The sequence below is a fragment of the Typopeltis vanoorti genome, chromosome 5 (genome assembly GCF_054136105.1).
Source record: "Typopeltis vanoorti isolate ZY-2024b chromosome 5, IOZ_Tvanoo_1.0, whole genome shotgun sequence".
Lineage (NCBI taxonomy): Eukaryota > Metazoa > Arthropoda > Arachnida > Uropygi > Thelyphonidae > Typopeltis > Typopeltis vanoorti.
In genome coordinates this window covers 11,337,970-11,365,440 of record NC_143553.1, presented here as the reverse complement: position 1 = coordinate 11,365,440, position 27,471 = coordinate 11,337,970, and the positions used below count along the sequence as shown (strand labels likewise).

Genomic DNA, 27,471 nt, shown 5'->3' with positions numbered 1-27,471 from the left:
ATCAACTCAATCTATCATCATAGGGAATATTCTACAGGCTGCTCACCATTTAGGTGATCTCATCTCTGGATCTTGTCCACTGCTTCTTCATTCCCAAGAAATCCTAGTGACCAGACCTGGGCACTAATTCAGATGTGGCCATAACAAGCCCTTACAAAGAAAAATGATAACTTCCTTAACTCTGCTTGTTAGTGTGTCCTTCAAATAACCAAGCAATACTGAGTTACCTTTTGCAGTATGCCCTCTAAATTTCAGCTCTTTGCTCAACAGATCTACCTTCAGCAATTTCCTGGAGTACATTTCCATCAATATGGCACATAGCTTGTAATCTTTTCATCCCAAAATTCACAACTTGACACTTTTTCACATTAAACTGGCATCCATTATCTTTTGTCCATGCTGTCAGTTTATTTGAATCAGCTTTCAAGCACTTTACATCACCTTCATTAATTTTTATATTACCTCTTCATTAGCAAACAATATTTTCTTTTAAATTATTTCCTCTTGCCTTTATGTGCAAATTGTTATAACGTCCTTACTTTTTATTTCTTCTCTATATCTTACGCTGCTGGTCTTTATCTTTAATTTCGTGTAATATATTACTTTATTCTTACTCATTTATCCCTATTCGTCTAAGTCACTTGATATAACGTTCTTTCTCCCCTTTTTTCTACTATATACCCTTAAATGAAATTACCTATTAATATTTTCGCTGCTATCTTAATTCTCTCACACATGCAAATAAAGCGTTTACTTCCTACCAATTATTCCTTCCATTAGTTCTTTGCAGTCTCATTGGCCTCTTTATATCTTATGTTTTATCTAATCACACAACAATCTGATGGAGTTCACCCGATTAGTATTAACAAAATTTATTTTTTTCACTGTGCCAGCTAATACCTTGGATAGACGGGATTCTTACCCAGGGTGACCCTTCTCAGAGTGATACATGAAAATTAGATCGAATTTAATCTTGTCCCTCCGTTTTCTTACTTCTTCCTCACAGTCGTGGCTCGCTTTAGGAGTTTATATACAAGGATTTAACCCACTTAGTTCGTTAGCATTTTATGAGCGGTAGTTTTGAATTCATAAAACAAAAGCAGATCAGGCAGGTACTTGAATGAAACATTTTAATAAGCTTGAGGAATTATGCAAATATACATTATAGACATATTATTAGGAATGCTCTCAAGGTAAATCAAAGGCTCAAGTTTTAATACACTAAACACACATACAAATTTGCATTGACCACTATTACAAGCATCTTCAGCATAAATTCATAGGCTAATATCATACCATCCTAATACACGTGGTCATAAATTAACACAATAACACACTCCATACATTAAGTTTAGCTCGTTCAGAGATATTCTCGGCTTCGTAGGGCAAACAAATCTTAACACAATCTTGGCCCGTACTAAGTCATAGGCTATCCTTACAGTTCTTTAATTTTAGTCCATTACAAATTACACTCTTAGGGGATCACACTCTTCTATAGCTGGAAATAGGAATTCAAAGGTCTACCTTACTGTCTCTAATCTTGATTATCTTAACCTTCTTCCTGCCTTGTCTGGTCATCAAGGCCTTCTGTTTTAGTTTCTTATGAGGATATCTTCAGTCAGACTGCAAGAGTGGAATCTCAGCGGGAAAGATTGGAGGTGACACGGTAACGTTGCCTTGACCGGACGGCATCCATTTGGTTCCTTCGTCGCACGACAACGCACAGCTATCCTAGTCCAAGGATATAGCTTGGCCCGTTCCTAATGCTGCGACAGATGAACCAAATGCCTTCCACGACTAGCCAGGAACTTCTCCGACGGCGAACTCGACCACTGTCTGCAAGATCTGGAACCTGGAATGGTACTTGAATGGCCTTTTTGTTTAATTTTCTCCTCTCGGTATTTCTCGATCTTCACGATGCTCGCCAATGCGATCACATGTGTTTACGTCAATCTCCTTAGCTCCCTCTATTTAGTCGCACGTGTACCTGATTTCTCTTCCTGGAAGGCGCTTTGGTTTTTCTTTCCAATACTTCTTTCGCTCCCTTCTTATGCATAATACAGGACAGCAAAGGTGACCCTTGAACCCTGACTCATAGGCTTAGCTATTTTAGTACAAGAGACGGGGTTCTTAAGTGGATTTGCCAGCTTACATTGATCTCTACATCTGGCCCTCACTTAATACAGATTATTTTTAACAGCTCTTTATACAGTTTTATACTATTCCTAAATTTTAAATTGATTTGCATTTTCAAACAGCTTACACTTATTTAGTTGCCAACGTTCCATATTCTCTTCCTAAGTTGTATTAAAGTTGTGACCTGAATATTTTATAATAAACATTTCTTAGCCTTTTCAGGACACTAGCAAACAACTGAATATATCCTTTTAAATTATTTCCTCTTGCCTTTATGTGCAAATTAAACAGCAGTGAACCAAGCACTGATTCTTGCTGCAGAATACTGCTAGTTATCTGTTTTTTTCCATGGATTCTGCTCCATATTCTATTCTTTGGTATCTGTCCATCAGCCATCCTCATATCCATATCACCAGTTTTATATCCATTTCCATTTGTTCTAGTTTGCATAACAAATTTCCATGTGCTATCTGATCAGTCGAGCAGTATTATGTAGTTATTTCCTTTATAGACCTCACAAAGCCATGCTGTTCACCGTAATGTATCATATTCTTATCTATCCATTCCTGAGTTCTGCCTTTGACCAACTTTTCCCAATATGTTTACCCATTCCTGAGATATTGATTGGTCTGTCATTTACTTCCATAGTCTTGCAGCCTCCTTTATACAGTGAAACTATTTTGTTCTTCTTCCACTTTCTTGAGACTTTATCAGAGCTGACACTTCAGTTAGACAGCCATCAAAGACAGTGCCAGTTATTTTGTGCATTCTCATAATACTCGAACTGATATTCCATCAATTATTTGTAATAGTTATAGATGGTATATAATTCTGTTAATTCTCTAAATAATTTCACTCCATCACATTGGATATTCCTGTCACAGTATTATCTGTCGCTGGCTACTATAGTGTGTGGCTACGCCCCACAAGTAGGTTGTGATGAGGAGGAGAAAGAGACATTCTGGAGAGAACTTGATCAAGTAGTAATGGGAATCCCTGATGGTGAGAGAGTGATCGTCGGAGCAGATCTGAATGGGCATGTAGGAAGACGACGAAGTGGTGAAGAAAGAGTACATGGGGGTTGGAGTAGTGGTGAAAGAAATGAAGAAGGTAAAAGAATCATAGAATATGCTGTGGCCTTCGATCTGGCTATAACTAACACGTGGTTCAAGAAGAGAGTTGGGCATCTGATAACCTATAAGAGCGGGGATAGAATGAGTCAGATTGACTATATTATGTGCTGTAGGAAACATATGAAGGAGGTGAAAAACTGTAAAGTGATTAATGGAGAAAGTGTAGCGGCACGGCACAGGTTGGTTGTGGTTGACTGTGATATAAAAGGGGAAAAGAAGAATAGACGGAAGTGGCAGATACAGAGGAGAATAAAGTGATGGAAATTGGAACAGGAAGGCCCAAGGAATAAGTTTAAAGAAAAGGTATTGAAAGAAATGAAGTTACCAGAGGATGTGGAAGAATGGTGGGACCATAATAGTCGGATATAAGAAAAATTGGAGAATAGGTGCTTGGTATAACATCAGGAAAGGGACTGCCTGAGGATAAGGAGGCATGGTGATGGAATGAGGAGGTGCCAGTTGGAGATAAAGGAAAAGAAAGAGGCAAAGAAAAAATGGGACATGACTGGAACACTAGAGCCGACAAGGAGGCATATAGATTAGCGAAGAAAAATGCAAAGAGAGCTGTGGCAAGGGCAAAAGCGAGGGCAGTTGATGAGGTTTATGAAGAACTGGAGAGAAACGGTGGTGAAGCTCAGTTGTTGAGAATAGCGAAAGCCAGAGATAAGGCCTCGAAAGACATAACATCAGTCAAGCATATAAAGGATGCCTCAGGAGCATTATTACAAGAGGAGGACAAAATCAGAGGAAGATGGAAAGAATATTTCCGTAAACTACTAAATGAGGAGAATCTGAGAGAGAGAGAGAGAGAGAGAGAGAGAGAGGTGTGAGGATGGAGAGGCAAACGAGAGACCGGTGCAAGACATAAGTAGAGAGAAAGTGGATTGGGTACTGAGAAAAATGAAGAATGGAAAGGCTGTGGGGGAAAGACCAGATACCTGGGGAAGTGTGGAAAAGTTTGGGCAGTGAGGGCGTGGATATGTTATGGGATCTGATGAGGAAAATAGCCCAACAGGAAAAGTATTCTCATCCCAATCTACAAAGGAAGAGGAGATGTTCAAGACTGTGGCAACTATAGAGGGATCAAACTGATGTCACACACATTGAAGATATGGGAAAGAGTAACTGAAGGGAGGATACGGCAGGAAACGAAAATTGGTGAGGAGCAGTTTGGATTTATGCCAGGAAGAGGGACAACGGATGCGATATTTGTGCTAAGGCGATTGATGGAGAAATATAGAGAGATGCAAGTGGAGCTGCACATGGTATTTATAGACCTGAAAAAGGCATACGACAGAGTGGCCAGGCAGGAGGTATGGAGGTGTATGAGGAAGAAGGGGGTGTCAGAGAAGTACGTGAGGATGGTGAAGGAGATGTATGAGGGAACAGAAACTCAGGTCAGGTCTAGTGTCGGCATGACAGAAGGGTTCCACATTGTCGTAGGGCTACACCAAGGGTCAGTTCTGAGCCCCTACCTCTTTGACCTGGTCATGGATGTACTAGTGGAGGATGTCAAGAAGGAGGCACCATGGAGCATGCTGTTTGCCGACGACATTGTTCTATGCGAATCATCCCGGGAGAAGACTGAATATATGTCAACGGGGAGTGATGAGGATATGATCATACGACTTCAGGGTGAAAGGCTAATTTCAGGGAAGATATTCAAGTACCTTGGGTCAGTCGTCGAGAGGAATGGTGACCTGGATGAGGAAATACAGCACCGAATAACATGCGGCTGGATGAACTGGAGGAAGATGAGCGGGATCCTGTGTGACAAGAGAGTGAGTTGTAAGAGGAAAGGAAAGCTGTATAAGATGATGATGGTGAGGCTGGCGATGCTTCATGCCACGGAGACTTGGCCTATAACAAAGGCACAGGAGAGGAAGATGGAGGTAGCGGAGATGCGGATGTTGAGATGGATGAGTGGCGTGACAAAGAAGGACAGGATAAGGAATGATTACATCAGAGGGACGGTTAAGGTGGGACCAATTGGCAAGAAGATACAAGAAAGTAGGCTGAGGTGGTTTGGACATGTAGAGAGGAAGGGTGAGGAGTATGTTGGTAAACGAGTGGAGTATATGGAGTTGGAGGGAAGGAGGAAAAGAGGCAGGCCCAAGCTCAGGTGGAGAGATAAGGTGACAGAGGATCTTAGGGAGAAAGGATGGAGTCCTAAAGATGCCTTGGACCGGAGAACTTGGAAGTGGAAGGTTAAAGATTGGTGCGCCAACCCTGTTTAACATGGGATAAGGCATAGTGAAAGAAGAAGAAAGAGTATTATCTGTCGCTGTGACAGATGAATAACACATTCATCTGTCACAGTGACAAATAATAAAGTGGTAAAGTACTTTGTAAAATGGTCACTCAATAACTTAAGTATTTTCACTGCTTCTGTCACCTTACAACCATCAGCACTTATTAAATTATCCTTTCATAGTCATTGTTTCTTTAATTTTTCACATAGGAAAAAAAAACAACAACTCTTGTATCATCTCCTTTGGCCTGCTTAACTGATATCTTCTCTTAGTCTCATTTTTGCCTTTCTTTCCTTGCTGGTCACATTTCTTGCCTTTGCCTTGTATTTAGTCATGAGCTTGAAGATCACCTTTCTCTTTATACACTCTCTGATCAAAAGTATCCGGACCCCCCCCCCCCTCTGTAATTCGTAAACTGACATCTAGATGTGTCTACGACCTCGCTTACCACTATAAAAGGAGGCACGGAGCTTTGTGTTGTTCAGCGATAAGAAGTATGAGCAGAATGGGTAGGTCGAAGGAGCCCAGTGACTTCAAACGCAGACTAGTTATTGGTTGCCACATCAGTAAGAAATCTATCAGAGACAATTCAACCCTCCTCAAGTTGCCCAAGTCAACAGTTGGTGACGTGATTGTGAAGGCACAACCACAACAAAATCATGGTCAGGTAGGCCACGTTTAATGACAGACAGGGACCATCGAGCATTGAAGAAGGTGGTTCGTGACAATCTCCAGACATCAAGTGAAACAATCGCCCGGGAGTTCCACATTGTTAGTAACTGTCCAGCCAGCACCATGGCTGTGTGTCGAGAGTTAAGAGGAATGGGAGTTCCATGGTCGAGCAGTTGCCCATAATCCAAACATTTCTCCTGTGAATGCTAAGTGCTGCCTGCAGTGGTGTAAAGAATGACCCCACTGGAACAGTGACAACTGAAAACGTGTGATTTGGAGTGATGAATCACGCTTTACCATGTGGCAGTGCGATGGGAAGGTCTGGGTGTGGCGAATGCCTGGAGAACGATTCCTGCAAGCGTGTGTAGTGCCAACAGTGAAATTTGGAGGAGGAGGTATTACATTGTGCGGGTGTTTTTCATAGAATGGACGTGGCCCTCTCGTAACATTGCACAGAAATCTAAATGTGGAAGGGTACAAGAACATTTTGACCCGTTGCGTACTGTTTGCAGTAGAAGATCAATTCAGTGATGACTATTATCTGTATCAGCATTACAATGCTACCTGCCATAAAGCAAGGTCTGTGAGGGAATGGTTTGTGAACAAAAACATTCCAGAAATGGACTGACCGGCCCAGAGTCCTGACCTGAATCCCATAGAACACCTTTGGGATGAATTAGAATGCTCACTTCGCTCCAGACCCCAACAACCTGCATTACGATCTGCTCTGGCTACAGCTCTTCAGTAAGAATGGGCTGCCATTCCTTTCAGAGATGTTCAGACTCCTGGTAGAAAGTCTCCCCGGCAGAGTTAGTGCTGTCATAGATGCAAAGGGTGGACTGCACCCCACATTCATGTCCACTACTGGAAAGTGTGTCACAGGGAAATTCTGATTACAGTTTCGAGTGGGTGTCCAGATACTTTTGATCAGATAGTGTATATCATATCCTCTACATCATTTTGTTCCTGCTTAATGATATTCATTATTCCTACCTAATTTATCTCCCTGACCTTGCTGATTCTTATACCAAAGCACTACTTCAGGCTGCCTTCTTAGTTTCCTAAGCTATTTCTAAATATTCAAATTAATATATATCATAATCAAATTTCTGATATGTCTTTCAAGTAGTGTACAGAATACTCTGATAGTATTATATGATGAACAGTATACTTTTCATCATATAATACTATCATAGCATTCTGTACACTACTTGAAAGTATATATCAGAAATTTGATTATGTTTTGGTTTTTCTCTGGATCTTTTTCTTGCCATTATAGCATGAAACACCTGTTTCTCAGGCAGTATGCTCACTTTATACTGCCTGAGATTAGCTCTGCTCAAACATTGATTAATGTTAATGTTTTATTTATTCTTATGGCAGAGTTCAGTGTCCAATGCTGAAAGCCACTCAAGAGCTAGCTTCCTTTCACACTTCATGTATCTTCTGCAGGTTGCCATGGAAACGGAAGGGCTATTTGCCATACTTCATTTATGTAGGAGATAGCTGCATCTATCCTGATTCTGTTAATAGTTGCCCATAGCCTTCTAGGAAGGATGAAGCTGGGCAGGCAGCTGCATAGATCTTTCACAAGAGAGCCATTTGTTGGCAAGTTCATTGCTCATTGTTGGTTCCACATGTCATGAGTTGAAGGTGCTGAGTCAGAAATGGCTCTGGTTATGTCCCCAAATCGGTAACTGACCTCAGCCGGGTTCCAGGAGGATTTATAAGGGTTGAGTGGAGAGGCAGTAGGGAGTTATTTGTGATTTCTCCATTTCTTTTAGTCAAGCCTGCCTGCCTTCATATATTTGGTGGGACTATGTTGGAAAGCACTGGTAGCGATGGCAGAGGGGGTGGATTTCAGGGTCCTGCTGATTGTGTGCATGGTTATGTTCAGTTGAGAGTCGATGTTTGTGTGAGCACTTCTTTCTCAGACTGGTGCACAGTACTCTGCAGCAAAGTAAACAAGGACCAAGCCTGAGATCCTAAGTATCTTGGCTCTACAATGGCAGCTAGTTCCACTTAGTCTTGAGATGATGTTGTTCCTAGTTTTTATTTTGTTTTTTACTTTACAAATACGATTTTTGTAGGTCAAACTTCTATCCAGGTTCACTCCCAGGTATTGTGGGTGAGGATCATGCTTGACTGAGCTGCCACAAAAAATTAGATTGAGTTGGCAGTTTGCCTCCTTGTTGTCAAGATAGAAAGGTGTGGAGATGCTGGTTTGGTGGGATTTGGCTTTAGGTGCCACTGCTTGATATGTTTCTCGAGAATCTCCAGATCTGTCTTCAAGACAACAACCCAGGGAATTCAAAGGAAGCAATAGTGGAGTATCGCCATGTCATCTGCATAATATATTTGTTTGATCTTGTTGAGGGAATGTTTGAGATATAGATCTTGAAAAGAGTTGGAGCCAAAACAGAGTCATGGGGCAAGCCATTCTGAAGGAATCTGGATCTGCTTTTCCTGCCTCCAATATGGACCCAAATTTTTCTGTTAGGTATGGAGTGGTGGCCAGTGTCTCTAGAGTCTGTGCATTGGTTGAGAATGTATGCCTTTCCCCATCAGAGTGAATGGTTCCTGGTTATTTGCATTTGAAGATCAGGTGAAAGTTGTGGATATCCATCCAAGGGACCAGTTGTTCTCTGTTAAGTCAGCAGATGGATAGCCCCATATAAAGTGGTGGTCTTGCATTGATAACTGGGTATGGGGCTTAACATCTGGTTTGGCCATGGCTGAGATGGAGGTTGTAGACATTGCAGATTTAAAATTGCCCATCTTCTGGGATATTTTTCCATTGACTTCAGCTTTGGATCTTGAGAGACCTTCAGTGTTCAGGGAGTAAATCCTGAGGTTTGGTTGATGTGGGGACTGTAGTACAGTTTTCATCGTCTGCCCTCTTCCCAAGCAGGCCACGCGACACTTGTTGTTCCAGGTGACAGTTAAGCTGACATGAGGCTGAGTAGTGGGACATATACATAGCTGAGTAAAAATGTTGTTGTTGTTGAGAGTTAAGAATGTTGAATTCTTTCTAATATCTTCATTTTTGGTGTGGCTCTGCCATTGATACCATTTGTTCACTCACTTCCCAACTGTTTTACTTTTAATCCAGCTTTCAGATCCATTAGTTAAAATTGGTTTGAACACTGTTTTGTATACAGCTAGTTTTATTGCAGTTTGATAGTGTTATATACAGTTTTTATAGTTTTATCACTAGTTTTATGACATCATACATAGCTGCAAGGAGATGTGCTTTACGTTATGGGAAATATTAAGGAAAGTGATCAGAGCTTACTCCACCTTTGCCACGAGTTGTTCCTGTCATGAAAGGTTTGCTTGCACTTGGATCCACCAAAACTTTTATAGTTTCTCTATTTGGCTTTGAAATAATGTTGGATTCAATATCCACTTAATTTGAATAATTTTGCATCGCCGAAGTGAAGCCTTTTGGCTCTTTATTTCAGTAATTCTTGGTGCTTTTCGTGATGTAACACCTTTTGGCAACTTGTATGGTAAATGGTAAAGTATAACTTCTGCATCACTTCAGCATGGGTATTTACATCTAGGTCTACCTATCCACTGATGAGACTTCAACAAAGGTCGAAACTGGTCTGGGTAGTGATCCTCCCCCCTCCCCCATAACGTATAGCATCATACATGTCTGCAAGGAGATGTGCTTTACATTATGGGAAATACTAAGGAAAGTGATCAGCACTTACTCCACCTTTACCACGAGTTGCCCTTGTCATGAAAGGTTTGCTTGCGCTTGGATCTGCCGAAACTTTTATAGTTTCTATATTCAGCACGAAACTCTTGTAGTTTCTCTATTCGGCATTGAAATAATGTTGGATTCAATATCCACTTAATTTGAATAAGCTCGTTTTATGTTTTAACTTCTCACTTATTCCATATAAATTTATTCATTTTATTCCCACCATACCAGCTTTGTTTATTCTGTTCTAGTTTTCATATTTAATTTTCCATCTTTACTGAAACTTGTGCCTAAATAGATGAAATGCTTTATTTGTACTGTACCTTCTCCATTCAGGATGCAGCCGATGTGTTCAGAGTTCCTATTTTCATTTAATCTTTTTTTTTTATTGCTGATTTTCATAACAAATTTTTTACAGCAGCCATTAACTTTTTTTCTTGGTTGTTTTTTTCTACATGAGTGAGATCTGATGCCAAGAAGCCTTAGATTTAGGTGACACTGTCATCTGGATATGAAAGGGCAGTAGTTATGCCTATTTGAGCAGGAGATATACCATTTGAACAAGAGTCAGGTGTTTTTTTTTTTTTTTTTTTTTTTTGGCTCGTTCATATTCTCATCTGGATTTGCTGATAATTTCCTTATGATAAATTGATGTTTTGTTTTGTTTTTTTCTTAAGTAATGTTTGTGTGAAGTTGAGCCTTTTGATTATATAAATAAAATTAATCTAATGCCTTTTATTTCTCCCAGAGGTGATAAGAAGAGCACCTTCAGCCCTGACTATATGAAGACAGCCAGCCAATCTCTGTCGTTCATGCCTTCACTGATAATGAGCCCAAGCTATGAGTGAATCAAAGCTTTTTTTGAGAGAGAGAGAGTGAAAGTGTGTACAGCTGACAACTACTGTAATCTTGTTAAATTAAACCATAACATTCATATTGTCTATAATAATAGTGCAAGCTGTGGTTGATTTTTATGTGTAGTTAAAAACCCTACTTGGTTATACCAAAGCTCAAACTCATTTGGGAACCAGCTGAAGAAAGGCTTTGAGAAAGTTTTTGCTCTAGCTGGTGACTAAAATCGAACTTATAATGGTCTTTCAGGCAACCTAGTTCCCAGGATACAAACATCCACAGGACTATACATTGTCATTTGAGATAACTATAGAATAACACATATGCCACAGTAAATAACTTTTTTATTATGTAAATATTTCATCTTATGTATCATAAGACATCAGTACAATTAACGAACAACAGTAGGAATTCAAAAAACATTAGCATATATGTATGCTTAAATTGGAATCCCTCTATGTATACAGTCGCATGTTCATGGATTAAAACTATTGCACTGAAATTAAAATATAACAAATAAATTATTTAATACAATTGAGGATAACAATTTCCCAAACTTTTGGAATAGTGAGACACTTATTCCATTTAAGATGGTCTATGAAGTAAGGCTTCAGCACTTTCTTTATATAAACGTTCATGTTTATTTATGAATCTGTATAGTAGTTTAATGTTTTGCCATTGGATCCTTTGGTTAGCTTTTCGATTGAATGTTGTGCAAAGCCAGAATTGTGCTCTGAACATTAAGACCGATTTGGTCTTGATGTTCAGAGATACCTTTATTTATAGATCTTCCTGTTTGTCCATAGTAAGACAAATTTTGTCTTTAATTAAGGCCGGACTGGTTGGCCGAGTGGTTAGCATATCTGCTCTCCAGCCAAAAGGTTGTGGGTTCGAATCCTGCCATTGGCATGGATGTTTGTGATTGTCTGTGAAAATACTACTGGTACTGGTGGACGGTGGTGTAGTTGGTGGATTGAGTGGTGGAGGCAGAGAGTTGTAGAGTAGGTGCCCTCCCCTCGATGGGTCTTCGGACTCCCTGGAGGTGTCATGTAATAATAATAATAAAATATTTTTATTAATAAAAAAAAATGACTTTTGCAACCATGCTGCCAATGCCACCACTAATGATTTTATGGAACATTAGCTTATTGACAGTGAAGCTTTGCTTATAAGGCCACTAGAAGGCTCTTTTTTGGCCGCTAGAGGGCCAGACGGTTGGTCGTGTTTTCAGGGAGCTCCCGAAAGCTAAGTATAATTTTGAATGAAAATTAGAATATAGGTTAAAATCATAACGTAATATTGTCTAATTTTGGTAGCTTGTGGTGTCTGTGTGATTTTGGTGTAAATTCCGTTATTTAATTTAGTATTTAACAATACGTTTCATAGATTTGAATATGGCGCCAATGCGATGTAAGATAATGGCGTCCAAAAATACGACGGCATTGTTCAAAAACTATAATGTGAGAGAATTTGTCCAATGTGATGTGTGTGGAATGTATGCATTCCCGAATGAGGCTGGAGTTTGGATTGAAAGTGATAGTGGTGGGAGAATGTGCAGAAAGTGTAAGCAAAGTGAGGAGTTGAATTATGTGTCAGGTTGTGAGACAGCTATGGTTGAAGAAAGCCACCTGCAAAACTCTTTCCAGAGTGATTTGGCTAACATAAATAACCAGCGTAAGAGTGGGCGAGTTTCTGAAATGAAGGAAAGAGTGTTGTGTCCTATTCTTCTTATTCTATTCTATTAACTGTCTTATACTTTATATCCTACCGGCTGCGCCATTTATGTTGTGTCCCAATTTACGATTCTTATTCTATCCAGTAATTTCCTCTTATCTATGTTCTACTATCATCTATGCTCGAGATATCACCAAATTTTTTACTAATACTTAAATTAATTCTCCCCTTAGTACCCCTAATATTTGTATTTATACTGCACCTTTTGGGATATTTAGTTTAAGATATTATATACAAAAACAAGGAGAAAGAACTCAAATATGTCTGTAAGTGTAACTATGTTGCAGTCGTGACACTTTATCTCGTTTCTTAACATTAATTTCCCGCGTGATTAGATTCGTATTTTTTCAAGTAGTGCATTGGACAGCAATTTCAGACAACTCTTTTATCATTTGAATAAAGGTTTATTAAATTCCTGAACATGGTACAATTCAATTTTTTTGTGATTACTCAATTTAATGCTAAACTAAATACTTACAAACTAACATTAGCTTATTACAAGTAATTAGGCTATGATCCTATAATGAGTATTACGATCATGCCGCCATAACAATTCAACACATAATTTCACTTGACATGGACAAATAAGATTAATTCACACTATTTAACTATTCAAACTTAAGTAGATTAACAAAACCATTTACTGCACTAACACATGACTAGTATTACGATCATGCCGCCATACACATTCAACATGTAAATTCATTTGACATGGACAAATAAGATTAATTCACACTATTTAACTATTCAAACTTAAGTAGATTAACTAAACCTTTTTCTGCACTAACACACAACTATGACATTTTAACTTTCCAATACATTACAATAGACATGCAAAATTCTCAGGACACTTAATTTTTCACATAACATTAACACTAGCCAGCTTACTCAATATATTCTGTCAGATACTAATGTCCTAGTATAAATTTTCCTTGGTCACTTCAACAGTTCCGTATTAGAATAATGATACTTATCACAGACAAATTATTTGTTAACATTAGATATATTTTACAGTACCTTTCTTTCTTGGGTTTTTCATATGGGCCTTTACCTTCTTCTGATTGAACTAGCTTGGTGTAACCTCTCCGATAATCTGCTACTCCTACGTTCCATTTTGAGTTGAACTATGCTTAGTTCACTCTGAATCATCTATATATCGGCTGTGCAACTCGCCACGTGGATATCGATATCTTTACAGCTCTCCGTTTTTCGTAATTGTCACTGAAGTCGAAACACAAAGAATGTGCTTTCTTCTCCTCGACTATATGGCATTCTTCGCTTCTCACATAGGAAATTCGGAATCGAAATCCTGCTCACTTTCGTTTCCGTGTTGTGGCGTGGAGATATAACCCCTATCTCGCCACTAAGGAAAACATCGTGAAATCCCTACGAAAGAGCTCGCGAAGGGCTCTCCTGGAACAGAATCCAAACCAAAACCAAAAAAGCCTCGTGGGGGGGGGGTTTCCAACCCTTTTATACCTGTTCTCCTAACGGCACTTTTTCTAACTTCTTTTCTCCACCCCCTACTTGTTTTTACTTCACCGACCAATTAGGGTGGCGTTTTTCTGCCAAACGTCCTTTGATCGGCGAGCCCGTAACGATGTCTCAATCCGGGAATCGGCCCTGAGGATAGTCTGTTGTTTTCCATTGCTAGCCTCTAATTTAATCCCCTTTCCGAAAATTTTCTATGAACTTACTTAATAACTTAATCTTTAGCCTCTCACATACTATCTCTTGGGACTAATCCTTTTCTGTCTTATTTAACTTTTCTCATTTAAATCATATCACAATATTAATATATTCTTTCTTTTGTTAGTTAGTTTAACAAAAACCTTTATATTTTATATATTTTATTGGATGCAAGAATCTTTCTTTTTCTTTTTATTAATTCAACTATTATCTTTTAAGCAGGGTTTTTAATTTATTTTATTTATTATTCATGTTACACCATGATAGCTGAGAATTCTATATTCTCAAGATATCAGGTGTAACAAGAGTGTTGTATGGTGACTCGTTATTAAGAGGAGTGATAGATGGGAGTGTAACTAAATCGTACTTACCGGGTGCGAAATTTAAGGATGTAAGTGAGAGTATTCGAGTGCAAAAACAGAGGGTGAAAGAATTAATAATTGTGGCGGGTATGAATGAATTGAAAGGTGATAAATTTTTTATGAGAGAGGACTTGAAAGTATTGTTAAAAGTAGCGAAAGAAAAGAGTGACAGAGTTAGAATGGTGAGTCTGTTGCCACGGTATGACAGAGAGGAGTTTAGAAGGAGGGCCATAATCGCAAATGACATTATGCGCAGGTTATGCAGACGGTGTGGTGTGGAATTCGTGGACGTGTGGAATGAGTTTGATGGGCGAAAGGACTTATACAAGATGGATAGCCTGCATTTGAATGGACTTGGTGTGCGAAGACTGGAAAAAGTGTTGCTGAATGAAGTGAAAATGGATGTGCAGAACAAGGGAAACTAGAACTACCAAGGATGGGGGGGGGGTGGATATGTAGACATCAGTGAGACAGTTGAGTGTAAAAATGTATATAATGTACCTGAGCCAGCACTAAGGACAAAAAATGGGAATGAGACATTTAAAATAACGCATCAAGATAGGGGTGGGACAAAGGAATCGCTGCATTTCATGTATACTAATGCCAGGAGTATTAGGAACAAGAAGGAAGAATTTTTGGCCTTGATATTGGCTCTTCCTGGCCACAGGTTATTGGCATTAGTGAAACATGGCTGACGAAAGATGATATAGTTAGTGGGATAGAATGTGTAGATTATAGTGTGTTTAGGAGGGACAGAAAGAATAAAATGGGGGGGGGGTGTTATTGATGATAGCTGATGAACTGCAGCCAAGGAGAATTGAAGTTGTATCGCAGGATAGTGAAAGGAGCTCATTTGAGGCTATTTGGTGTGAGATTGAGACTGGCAGAATAAAATATACAGTTGAGTGCTGCTATAGACCAGGTGATGGAATATATGGTGGAGATAGCATGCATAAACAAATTGATGAAATGAGTGGAAGGAGGGTAATTATTATGGGGGATTTTAATTATGGTAACATTGATTGGAAGGAGGAGAGGACACATGTGAGGAAGGAAATGGATTTTATTCAATTATTAAGGGATAACTATCTGAGACAGCATGTAATTGAAAATACTAGGGGTGTGAGAGTGCTTGACCTGGTAATAGCATCTCACAATTTGACTGTAATGAATATGACCATGTTGTCACCTATTGGTGAGAGTGATCATAAGGTCTTGACCTGGGAGGTGGCTAAAGGTGTGAAATTTTTGATTAAGACCAGTGGAATTACCGTGCTGGCAAGTATGACAAGCTTAGGAGATTGCTTGGATCAGTGCCATGGCATGTACAACTGCAAGGGCTGGACGTCGATAGATCATGGGAAGTTGTCAAGGAGCATTTACAGTAGGTTATGGCTGGTTGTATACCTAGGGTCCGAATAGTAAAACAAGTAGGGGTTAAATGGATGAATAACACCATTAAGCTTGAGCTGCAAAAAAAGAAACAACTGTGGAGGGAATTTAAAGAAAGGGGTGACCTGCAGGCACACAAACGGTATAAAGTGCAGGCCAGAAGGGTAACGAGTGTGGTAAAAACAGCAAAAGCCGATTATGAAAGGATCATAATCGGCTTTTGCATAAAGGAGCTATGCAAGCAAAAGAGAATCCCAAACAGTTCTTTCAATATGCTACAAGCAAGAAAAAAACTGTACATGGCAAAATGATTTTAAGGAATGACGATGGTAAGGAGGTCACTGAACCAGTCGATATAGTGGAGTTACTGAGTGCGCACTTTGCAAAAGTATATCATCCAGGTGGTGACATTGAAAAAATGAAGGACCCATTAGTTTATATGGGAATTGTGATGAATGAAGTGGAGGTGAATAGTCTATTACAGAACCTTAATGTGAATACTACTGTGGGATTGGGTGGTATACCGGCACGGGTCTTGCGTGAAGCGGCTAAGGAATTATCAGTGCCCTTGACCATGTTGTTTAATCTGAGTCTCGGGTCTGGTTTAGTCCCGAAGGCATGGAAAGAGGGGAAAATAGTTTCACTGCATAAAGGAGGATCCAAGACTGCTGTTGTAAATTACCGACCGATTAGCACATCAGGAATCATTGTCAAGGTCAGAGAAATTAGTCAAGAAAAGAATACAGGATTGGATTGATGAAAATGAGATACTGTACAGGGGACAGCATGGCTTTGTAAAGGGTAGATCATGCCTGAGTAACTTGCTCAAGTTTTATAACAAGGTAACAGCTGAACTGGATAAGGGAAATGGGTTTACAGTGATACTGCTGGACCTGGCAAAGGCGTTTGACAGGATAACACATGGAATTCTAATCCGTAAACTACAACATATGGGAATGGATAGGGTTGGTGAGATGGATAGGTGGGTGGTTGATGGAGAGATATCAAAGAGTGGTTTATTCAGGAGTGGAGTCCAAAAGACGGCCTGTGACTAGTGGGGTGCCGCAGGGTTCTGTTCTTGGACCACTGCTGTTTAATCTGTTCATTAACGATATAGGGAAGGATCTAAGTGGAACAGTTCATTTGTTCACTGATGATGCAAAGTTGGGGAGGGCGATAGTGAATGCAGAAGATGTCAAAGTCTTGCAAGATGACTTAGATAGATTGGAGTTCTGGGCTAAGGAGAATGGATGTCAATTTAATGTGACAAAATGTAAGGTTATGTATTTTGGGGTGAAAAGATTAGCAGCAGTATACCACATGGGTGGAACTGTACTCCAAGAGATTGATGAGGCCAGGGACTTGGGAGTGTTGGTGGATAGGCAGATGAAGTTTAGGGGGCACATTGCGAAAGTAGCTAAATCAGCTCATCAACTCACTTGGTTGTTGAAAAATACCTTAACGAGCAGAGACAAGCAAGTTATTGTACCTCTGTACCGAGCCTTGTTAAGACCTCATCTTGACTACTGTGCCCAGATTTGGTCACCTCAGTTCCTTCTTGATGGGGAGGAGGTGGAGAGGATCCAGAGGCGAGTGACAAAGATGATAGCAGGTCTATGGAATGAACCATATGAGAACAGGTTGAAGATTTGTGGGTTCTCCAGGGCTACTCCAGGGAGTCCCTGGAGTAGCCCAAAAATAATAATAATAAGCATAACAATTTTTTCTTTTATCAGTTATTTGGATAATGGTGATGAGATAAATGAAAATTTTGTCAATAAAAATGTTTATGTGATAAAAATTTCATCTGCATGATTCAGACTAAATGTGTTGAATCTTGCAGATAGCCAGTTCTCAGAATGAGATTGGTTTTGGTTGGTACCTTCTTAGCACAAGTTTTCACTTCTTTTTAGAGCAGAAAGAAATATGAATTGTGTTGTATGAAAACAATGTTACTGGTAGTGTGGTAAAGAATTTTTACAAAGGACTTTACAAATCATCATGAGGCATGGCTAAAAATTTTCTTGTTAATCAAAAATTTGTTGTTTTCCCATACATTATTTTTTTAATGTCTTCTACTAAATTTCTTTCATTGTAGCCATCCTTTTAATTTCTGAGCTTGAATCTATTTTGTTTGATGTATTCCATCTTATTCTGTTACATGTAATTTTAACAGAATTTAGATCGTTTTCTGTTTTTTATATTGCTGATTGTTCCAGCTCTGATAACCTTGGTTAAATATTAGCAGTAATAAAGTTATTTATTTACTTCATTATTATTATTATTATCCTTTTTATTATTATTATGTTGTATTATCCTTTCCTTTCAGCAGTGTCATGTATACTGCTCAAAACAATTAGGGGATATTCTTGTTAAAATTATTTCACGCTAAAATGTATAATTTGTTAAATTTGTAATAAATATTGATTATTTAAACAATATCTCATCAATCACACCCTATCCATAAGAAATATTTATTCATGTATAAAGTACCCAGTATTGCAGGAATTTATAATTATCTGACAGAAACTAAAATATCCTCTAATTGTTTTGAGCAGTGTATATTGATATTTGCTTTACCTTTATAATGTTTTCAGGTAGCAGTTTACACTTGATTATATTAACACCATCTTCTTCTTGGAATATGGAATATAAACGGGAAAGGTCAGAAAACTATGGGACTTCAAAAAAGCATGCATCAAATGAATCTTCATGTACATTTCTGGATACAGATGATGACTCATGCCTAAGACAGCGTTTATTTATTCCTCCTGATTTGCCAGCCCATCTTTTGGATTCTGATGAGGTAAAATTGATTGAAAGATGTAATTGAATTTTTTCTAAGAAAAAAATAAAATCTTTAATGCAAGTGACTTATTTTGTCTCCCTCCCATTAAAAAAATGTTGGAAAGTTTGGATTTGAAACAGGTCTAGAAGAATGAAAAGAACCTTTATAAGGGCTTTTCAGCCAAAGGTGACATATCTAAAAATGAGTGGGTTTTCCCTTCCAGAAATTCAGATTTTTTATCCTTAAAACAGGCAAGTTACACTCACACTGTCTTAGAAATGACATACCCTTAGTTGCTGCAGCTGTAACTCCAAATAACCGTAATCAGTTTCTGCTGTCAACAGAGTATTAATTACATTCCCAACAGTCAGCATTTTGAATGATATAAATCTTCTTTGTAGATTTGTTTTAAGTACATGAATTTTTATGTTAAACTGAAAATAAACTTTCAATACAGTGATTGGTAGTTATTCATAATAATACCTTATAGTCAGCAGAGGAACAAAATAAATACCTAATTCATTGAGTTTTACTAATATTTATCTGTATTTCAATCCGGCATCGTCAGAGTACACAGGTAAGATATGGAGCATGCAACTAGATTGTTGCAGAAACAGTTCATTCACACTTTTAACTGTAAAATAACTAATTTCCTAAGAAGTAGTTCTCTAAGAGATGGATGAAAAATTAAATTAGTTGAAAGAATTCTGGCCTTAGAATGACTGTCTATCAGATTTTTGGCAAATTTATGCAGCATGTTTATCAGGCCATGGGAGAGCATCATTGCTGGTGGTGATACTAAAAATAGTCTCTCAGACCTAGCAAATTCTTTGCAGCACAGTTGTTTTCTTTCACTTCATCCTGTATGGAGGAGTATCAAGAACATAGTCTACCAGTCCTGATTTGCCATATAGATGATATCACAAATAGTTTGTTCTTCAAGGTGGCTGTTAAGAAATCTACTGGTCTGTCTAAAGTAAGCTGAGATGCAAGCACAGGGAATCTTGTACACTGCAGGATATGCAAGAGAATGGGGCTGATTCTTCGGAGAATGGATGACCATTGCTAGCCAGGTGTGGGGTTTGAAACTGGAATGAAGATTATATTTATGAAGAACTTAACCAAAGTTCTTCATGAATATCTTCTGAGATGTACAACAGATATAAGGACCTGGGAATGTTTGTTGTGATCTTGTGTAGGCATGTGGTATTTTCTGTTTCACAGGGATTGAAATTGGAACCGTTATCTAAAAAAATTGTTGCAAAGATAATGGAGTTCTTTGCCAAGGGCTATGTGAGTGTAACAAATAGTCCTGGCTCTGTAAGTTTTGAGGATCCCATACTGTTTGGATGGGTGGTGGTGGGACTGTTTATTTAAATACCTTCCAGTATATACGTGGTTTCCTGTAAACAGAAAAGGATAACACACTATTTGGTAGTTATGTAAAGAGTGTTTCACGGAAAGGGAAACGTTTGCTTCATTTAAATGATGAAATGTATTTTTGGATGTTAGCAGCTTAAATACATTAAAAATATATCTAATGTGTCCAGATGGGACACATTTGATACATACTGCCATGAGACCAAATAGCAAACACATCTGCACATTGGTCATGCTGTTGGTTTATGTGTGACAGTATTAAATACATGGTTTTTCTAGAAATTCCATGTAGGAATTGGCTTGGGGATGGGAGACAAAGAAGAGGATCTGTTGTAGTTCCATCTAGCTGTTTGTATATTTTTCATTACCTTGAAAAACATTGAATTTATTGAAAGATTTTTCACGTATTCGGCAGGATTCAAACACAGGTCTTTCCAACCAAAGTGTATTAGTAAAGCTGATTATGAAGTCTGATTCTTTATTAATTATTAAAAAAAAAATCTTTGGGCACAAATCTTATTGTTCAATTTTTCAGTCTTAATTTTGTAACATCCCTATTTAAAATTGACTTCCACTCAAGAAAGTTATCTTCATGTTTAGGTGTTTAATACTTTAGTTGCTTCTCTATCTCTAGTGCCTGAAAAATCATCTTACATCCAACTATTTAGGCCTGATTATCTTATCACTTATGTCTACATGGTATTTCTGTAATTCCTCTGCAGAATCTTGTAACACTGGAAGAGGATAAAATTGTTTCACATTACAGAGAGGATTACCAAGACTAATGCTTTATATGCAGAGTTTCTCCTTTGATGGTGATTAGCTTGATTTCTTTTGGATTGATTCTATTAAGTGACCTCTCACATTAAATTCTAGTTCCCCAAAAAAAGAAGTTTGGTGTATAGTTGGCCCAAGTGGCATGATCATTAATCATATACCGTCATCATATATATGAAATTTCAGCAAATGCAGTGTAGAATTTTGTCAGATCACAAATTTTCTGCTAGTCCTTATTCAGTTAGCATTCAGATGGATACTTAATGATAGAGTTCATTACATAAGCTGACAATTAGACATTTTTACTTGTTTTTTGGAGGTCTGCATAAACCTAGCTTCTCCCCATGCACAAATATACATGGAGAGAAGATAAAAGGAATAAGAAGTATCATTGAGTATATTAATGTGAATAGTGACACTATGCTGGTTTAGGATATGAGAATATATATAGCAGATTTGAAATAGGAAGTGATTGCCATTTAGTTTAGAATAAAACAATATCATTTTGAAAATAAAAATTTGAAAAATATGCAATGTTGAGCAGCTTTCCTCTCAGAAGTGAACTGTAGACTCAAATATACAAATATTATTGAATAAAAAAAGTTTAATTTTTTATTTGTGAAGACTTTGGTAAGAATGTAGTAGATAAATATCAGGATATAGTGTCAAATATTCTGGAGGCTATTGGAAAAGCTTAGAGAAATGATGGAAAGAGTACTGCAAAAGAAATCGAAGATGGTAAAAGTGGTAAGAAAACTGAAGATAAATGTGAGGTGAGGGGGACTGGGAAGTTTTGATAAACATCTAGAACAAAAATGATATTAAAGTGATTGATATATTCACAAGAAAGAGCATACTAGTAACAGAATTATGAAGATAACTGACATTCTTCTAGTCTTGTATATTCTTTCTTGTGGTTATATCAGCTGCTTTAATATCATTTTTGTTCTAGGTGTTTATCAGAACTTTCCAGCCCCTCTCTCGTATATCCTAAATGTTTGGGCTAATTATTTTGAAACACTGTACAGTGAAACATTACAGAACAGTGGTAGAAAATATTCGAGAAGAAAGCAGTCAGGAGCAGGAACTTTTTTCACTTGTTTACAAATTAAATTAAACTTACCAAGAAACTGTTCTTGTTTAATCCTTCATCCAAGTGTAAGCAAGATTCACGTGGCAGCTTTGTTTGCTTAACTTAAATAAAGTATTAAACAAGAGTATAATTTCTTGGCAAGTTTAACTTAAGCAGTCAAGAATCAATACTTAAGTAGAAAAAGCCATCAAAAACCTGAAATGTGGAAAAGTAGGTGGAGTAGTTGGTTTTCAACCAGAAATGCTTAAATATGGTGGTATAAAAGTATTACAGTGACTACACTGCATAATCAATCAGTCATTGTCAGAGAATCCAATTCTAGATCATCTAGAATTGGAGAATAAAAAAGGAGAATAAAGCTGACTGTAAGAATTAGAGGAATTTCTCTGCTAAGTATTCCTAGGTAAGATTTATGCAAGCATACTTCAAAAAGAAGCCAACAAAAATTGTTGAATAGAAACTAGGACAAGAACAAGCTGGGTTTAGGCCATATTGGGATTGGCAGAAGCAGATCTTCACTTGAAATATAACAGGGATCTGCATTTAAATTTGGTTTGATCTAGAAAAGGCAACATCAAACCTGTTCAAATGCTACAAGTATTTGAACTTGTACACTCGGCTAAAAGACTTGGACTGATCAGATGAATCATAACAGCTTACAGTTTGAAGAAGTAGTCTAATATTTACATTGCGAATATTGCTCTACAATTCACTGGTACATTTATGTTGTTTATTCACCACTGTTTGGGTTGGTTTATTGGAGTAAGAACAGCAAAGGTCATACTGTGCCATAGCAAAGGTTACAGTACACAAGGTTATGTACAGCAATACATAAATAGTTAGTAGGTATCATATACATATTATAAAATATATACACTTTTTTAAATAACGAAACCTGTGGTGCGATCATAATTAAAAGAAACACATGTATTAACCACAGTGAAAATTATTTAATTGTAAATATTTCATCCTAAGTATCTTAGGACATCATCAGTACACTACTGTACTTTAAATTAAAGTAAGGCTCCTGTTTTGATAACATTCATCCAGAATTTTTGATTAATCTGTGAAGAAATGCAAGATCTTGGTTAACTAAGTTCTATACTTACAACCGATAAACTTCCTACTATTTTTAAAAAAAGCAAAAATACTTTCTATTTTAAAGTTTGGTAAGGCTAATGATAAACTGGAAAGTTACTGACCTATTACTCTCTTCAGTTATTGTTATTAACTCTTTGAAAGACTTATAATAGAATAAGCTCCACAATTTTTAAATATGTCCCAATAGAACAAGCTGGCTTCAGACCAAATCTTGGGTGTTGAGACCAGGTTCTTTCTTTAATAACTCACATAGAAGCTAGTTTGCAAAAATGCTTAAAAACATCTGCAGCATTTATTGATTTATCAGCAACCTTCGACACTGAGACAAGGCCTTTTATATAAATTATATAAAATCATCCCATTTAAAACAATAGTCCATATTATTAACGATATGAGAGATAGCAGATTTATAGTGGCTATAGGTAAAAAAAACTAGCAGCGAAAGGAAGTTAAATAATGGATTACCACAGGGATCTGTTTTATCTCCCTTATTATTCAATCTGTATATATCTGATCTTCCCATCACTACATCAAGGAAATTTTGTTATGCTGATGATACAGCATAAATGTATGAGTCGTACAGAAGAAATTTTAAAAGCTGATTTAACTATACTGGATGAATATTTTAAAAGATGGAGACTCTGTTAAAATAGGAGCAAAACAGTAATATCTTGGTTTCATCTAAATAATAAGTTGGCAAATGTGGAACTAAAATTGAATTGAACAACACTATACTTCCATATAATAAATTCCCTAAGTACTTGGGTGTCACACTTCACCGTTCTCTTACCTTCAGGCAACATCTTTCAAACTTGGCATATAAACTAAGGACACATAATAATATCCTATAGAGACTCTATGGCACTACTTGGGATTCAAGAGCCTCTACCCTTTGGACAACAGCTCTTGCTCTGGTATTCACAAGTGCTAAAGATTGTGCTCCTGTGTGGCTAAATAGCCCTCAACAAGGATTATCGATTCTTAATTGAATAATACTTTAAGATTAATTACAGGCTCTATTAGATTGACTCCAACTTATTGGTTACCTCTTTTGACAGGCATTATTCCTAAAGAACTATGTAGATTGAATTCTTTAGTCATGAATTTCAAAAAAATTTCTGGTAATCCAAACTTACCTATTCATCAGGATCTCTTAACTCTTAACGTCAATAGATTGAAATCTCGCTATCCATCACTCTGAGCAGCAGAAGAACTAATTCCAAATAATTTTAATCCTTTATCAAAATGGGAGGTAATATGGAAGAAAAATATGAAAGAACATTTGCATAACATCTTTAAAGGTGATCAAATCATTACAGGATCGGACATACCTTGCAAAACCTGTACAATACTAAATAGGATTCGGACAAACCATGGCCTGTGTGGAAATACTCTCTATAAATGGAACACACAGTCATCTAAAAATGTGACCGTGGTGCTCCACAATAGACTATGCAACATATTCTAAAAGAATGCATGTTATGTGCTTATCAGAATGACTGGAATGACTTTTTACAAGCAGCTCCTGAAACTGTTACCTGGATTACAAACTTAGATCTGAATTTATAACGATATATATGTTTGTTTGTTTTTTATTATAACATATTAAGACATTTTTTAAACTCTTATTTTAACCTTTTATTTTTATTTTAATTTTTCAGTTCCTTGGATTAGATGTATGTTTTCTTTTTTAGTTTTAACTTAAAATATTTTAAACTCTTCAATCCTATTAATATATAATGACATCTAATTATCTTTTTTTAACATCATCTTTTTGCCATGAGCTATGTATGTATATGTGTATTCTAGGTTCCAACAAGGCTTTGGATAAAATGGAAATTGAGATGATGTTTTTGAAATTGAGTGTGTTGCTTTCTGAACAATGCAATCTGTTACATATTTTACTGCTTCATTGCTAGGTGTTTGACTGATAGTATCAGCATTAAATTTTGCAAGATGGGAAAAAGCTTTCTAGTCAGCCAGGTTCATTTTCTGTCTGTAAGATGGATGTCCATTGTCCATATGGGCGTTCATGTAGGGCAGGGGTCTTCAACGCATGGCCCACGGAGCTCTTTGCCGTAGCCCACCAGCCATTTTGAAAAAATAATAACTTAACATTAAAATGTGATTAAATAAAAAAATAATTTCAGTGAAACCTGCAGGCCATTAAGCTATACTGCGGTATTTGGAATTGTAAGATGCTTTCCAGATTCACAAGGAACGCTGCGCATTTGATACTTAAGTACTAGTACTAACATGGCTGAAGCAGTAGTTGATTCGAGTGCACTGTCTAGTGCCTTCCAGATACATCACGAAGGTTCTATACATTGTTATTTTCATATAAAATAAAAGGATCTCATCCACAGTCAGTCATTCAGTCATGAACAGTGTGATATTCATGTATAAACGAATGCAGGTTTGTCGTGTCAGCCATAGCCTATTGTGGTTTTATATTACCAGACCTTTTTCATTGGTGTGAGACATATTCAGTGGATAATAATCGTTACACGGCCATTTTGGATCATGTTTTGGGTTCACCTTCCATCACTATGGCATCTATGAGTAAAAAGCTTAACTCAAGTGATTCTTGTTAGCTTTTTAATGAAAAGTGGACCAATTTGTACTTTTTTGTGCCGATCGACGATAAGCCAGTTTGTTTAATTTGTCGTGAGCCAGTGTCAGTATCAAAAGAATACAATATGAAATGACACTAAGAGACAAAGCATGCGTCCAATTTCGATAACCTTCAAGGGCGGCTTCGTGTGGACAAAGTGAACCATCTCCAAATTCATTTAAAATGCCAGCAGAGTACGTTTAAAAGGCGGAGGGAAGAGAGCGAAGCATGTGTCAAAGTAAGTTATGTAATAGCTGAATAAATTGCTAATAAATCCAACGCCTTGAACGCCGAGTTTGTGTAAGAGTGTCTCATCGTTGCTGGGGATATTACTAAATCACTTAAGGAATTGACACTTACATAAGAATATAAATTAAATTATACTTTAATAAATATTTCTGATATTTCGGCAACGTCACGTTGCAATCTTCAAAAGGAACTTACAAAAAAGGCACGTGCACGTAGGCACTACAACACAGTAACTGAGAATTAAGTGAGGAAGCTATTATTCTCCTAAAATTCCTAATGTGCGCCCCCCCCCTAGCAGGCTTTGTAAGTGTTCTTGGCCGTTGGGCTGAAGGTCTGCTGATGTAAGTCTTCCAAATTTCGGGCAGTCTCATGCAACCAAATTTGTTGAGGTTTGCAGAGTTTCTTAGGGCTGAGGCTGATTCCATGAATAGTCTTTCGAATTTGAACTTGCTACAGTGTATTATTGTAGCTTTCTTCCACCGTATTCTGCAAGACCCAAGTGGCTGTACTCGTGAAACCGGATGTAGTCCTTGTCTTCCGAAATTCTGATATTCGCTGCCCTGCCTGTTTGGTCAAAGTAAGACAATTTACAGATGCATACCCCTGCCCTAGCCCTACCTGGTATACACTAGGTAGGGCTACGGCAGGGGAATTCAACCCATCAATCATGGAGCGATTTTTGGTCCATCTCTTGTGTATTCCTCCTTACTTATAAATTTAATTAAAACTGAAAACATAATATTTTATTTATCATTATTTTGTGTTATTTTTAATTCGCTTTAAGTGTATTCTTCTTCTTCTTTCGCTATGCTTTACTATGCTTTATCCCATGTTAAACGGGGTCGGCGTTCCCATCTTTAATCGTCTTCTTCCAGATTCTCTGGTCCAGGGCATCTTCCCAACTCCATCCTTTCTCCCTAAGATCCTCTGCCACCTTATCCCTCCATCTGAGTTTGGGCCTGCCTCTTTTCCTCCTTCCCTCCACCTCCATACGCTCCACTTGTTTACCAACATACTCCTCACTCATTCTCTCTACATGACCGAACCACCTCAGCCTGCTTTCTTGTACCTTCTTACCAATCGGTCCCACCTTGATCGTCCCTCTGATGTAGTCATTCCTTATCCTGTCCTTTGTCACACCACTCATCCATCTCAACATCCACATCTCCGCCACATCCATCTTCCTCTCCTGTGCCTTTGTTATAGGCCACGTCTCCACATCATGGAGCATTGCTGGCCTCACCACCATCTTATACAGCTTTCCTTTCATCTTACAACTCACTCTCTTGTCACACAGGACCCCGCTCATCTTCCTCCAGTTCATTCAGCCGCATGTTATTCGGAGCTGTATTTCCTCATCCAGGTCACCATTCCTCTCGACGACAGACCCAAGGTACTTGAATTTTTCCCCTGAAGTTAACATTTCACCCTGGAGTCATATATGATCATATCCTCATCACTCCCCTTTGACATATATTCGGTCTTTACCCGGTTAATTTTCATGCCTCTCCTCCAATATTTTTCTCCACTCTTCC

The 27,471-nt window shown here is 37.8% G+C and overlaps 1 protein-coding gene across 3 annotated transcripts in view; it reads left to right on the top strand.

The window, feature by feature from the left end:
- LOC150106225 (adiponectin receptor protein-like) overlaps nt 1–27,471 on the top strand; it is a 255,050-nt gene that overhangs the window by 36,039 nt on the left and 191,540 nt on the right. For all 3 annotated transcript variants that reach the window (XM_090392251.1, XM_090392249.1, XM_090392250.1), the window contains exon 2: nt 18,532–18,740. In XM_090392251.1, the coding sequence (XP_090248377.1) occupies nt 18,532–18,740 (209 nt within the window). The remainder of the gene's footprint in view (nt 1–18,531; nt 18,741–27,471) is intronic.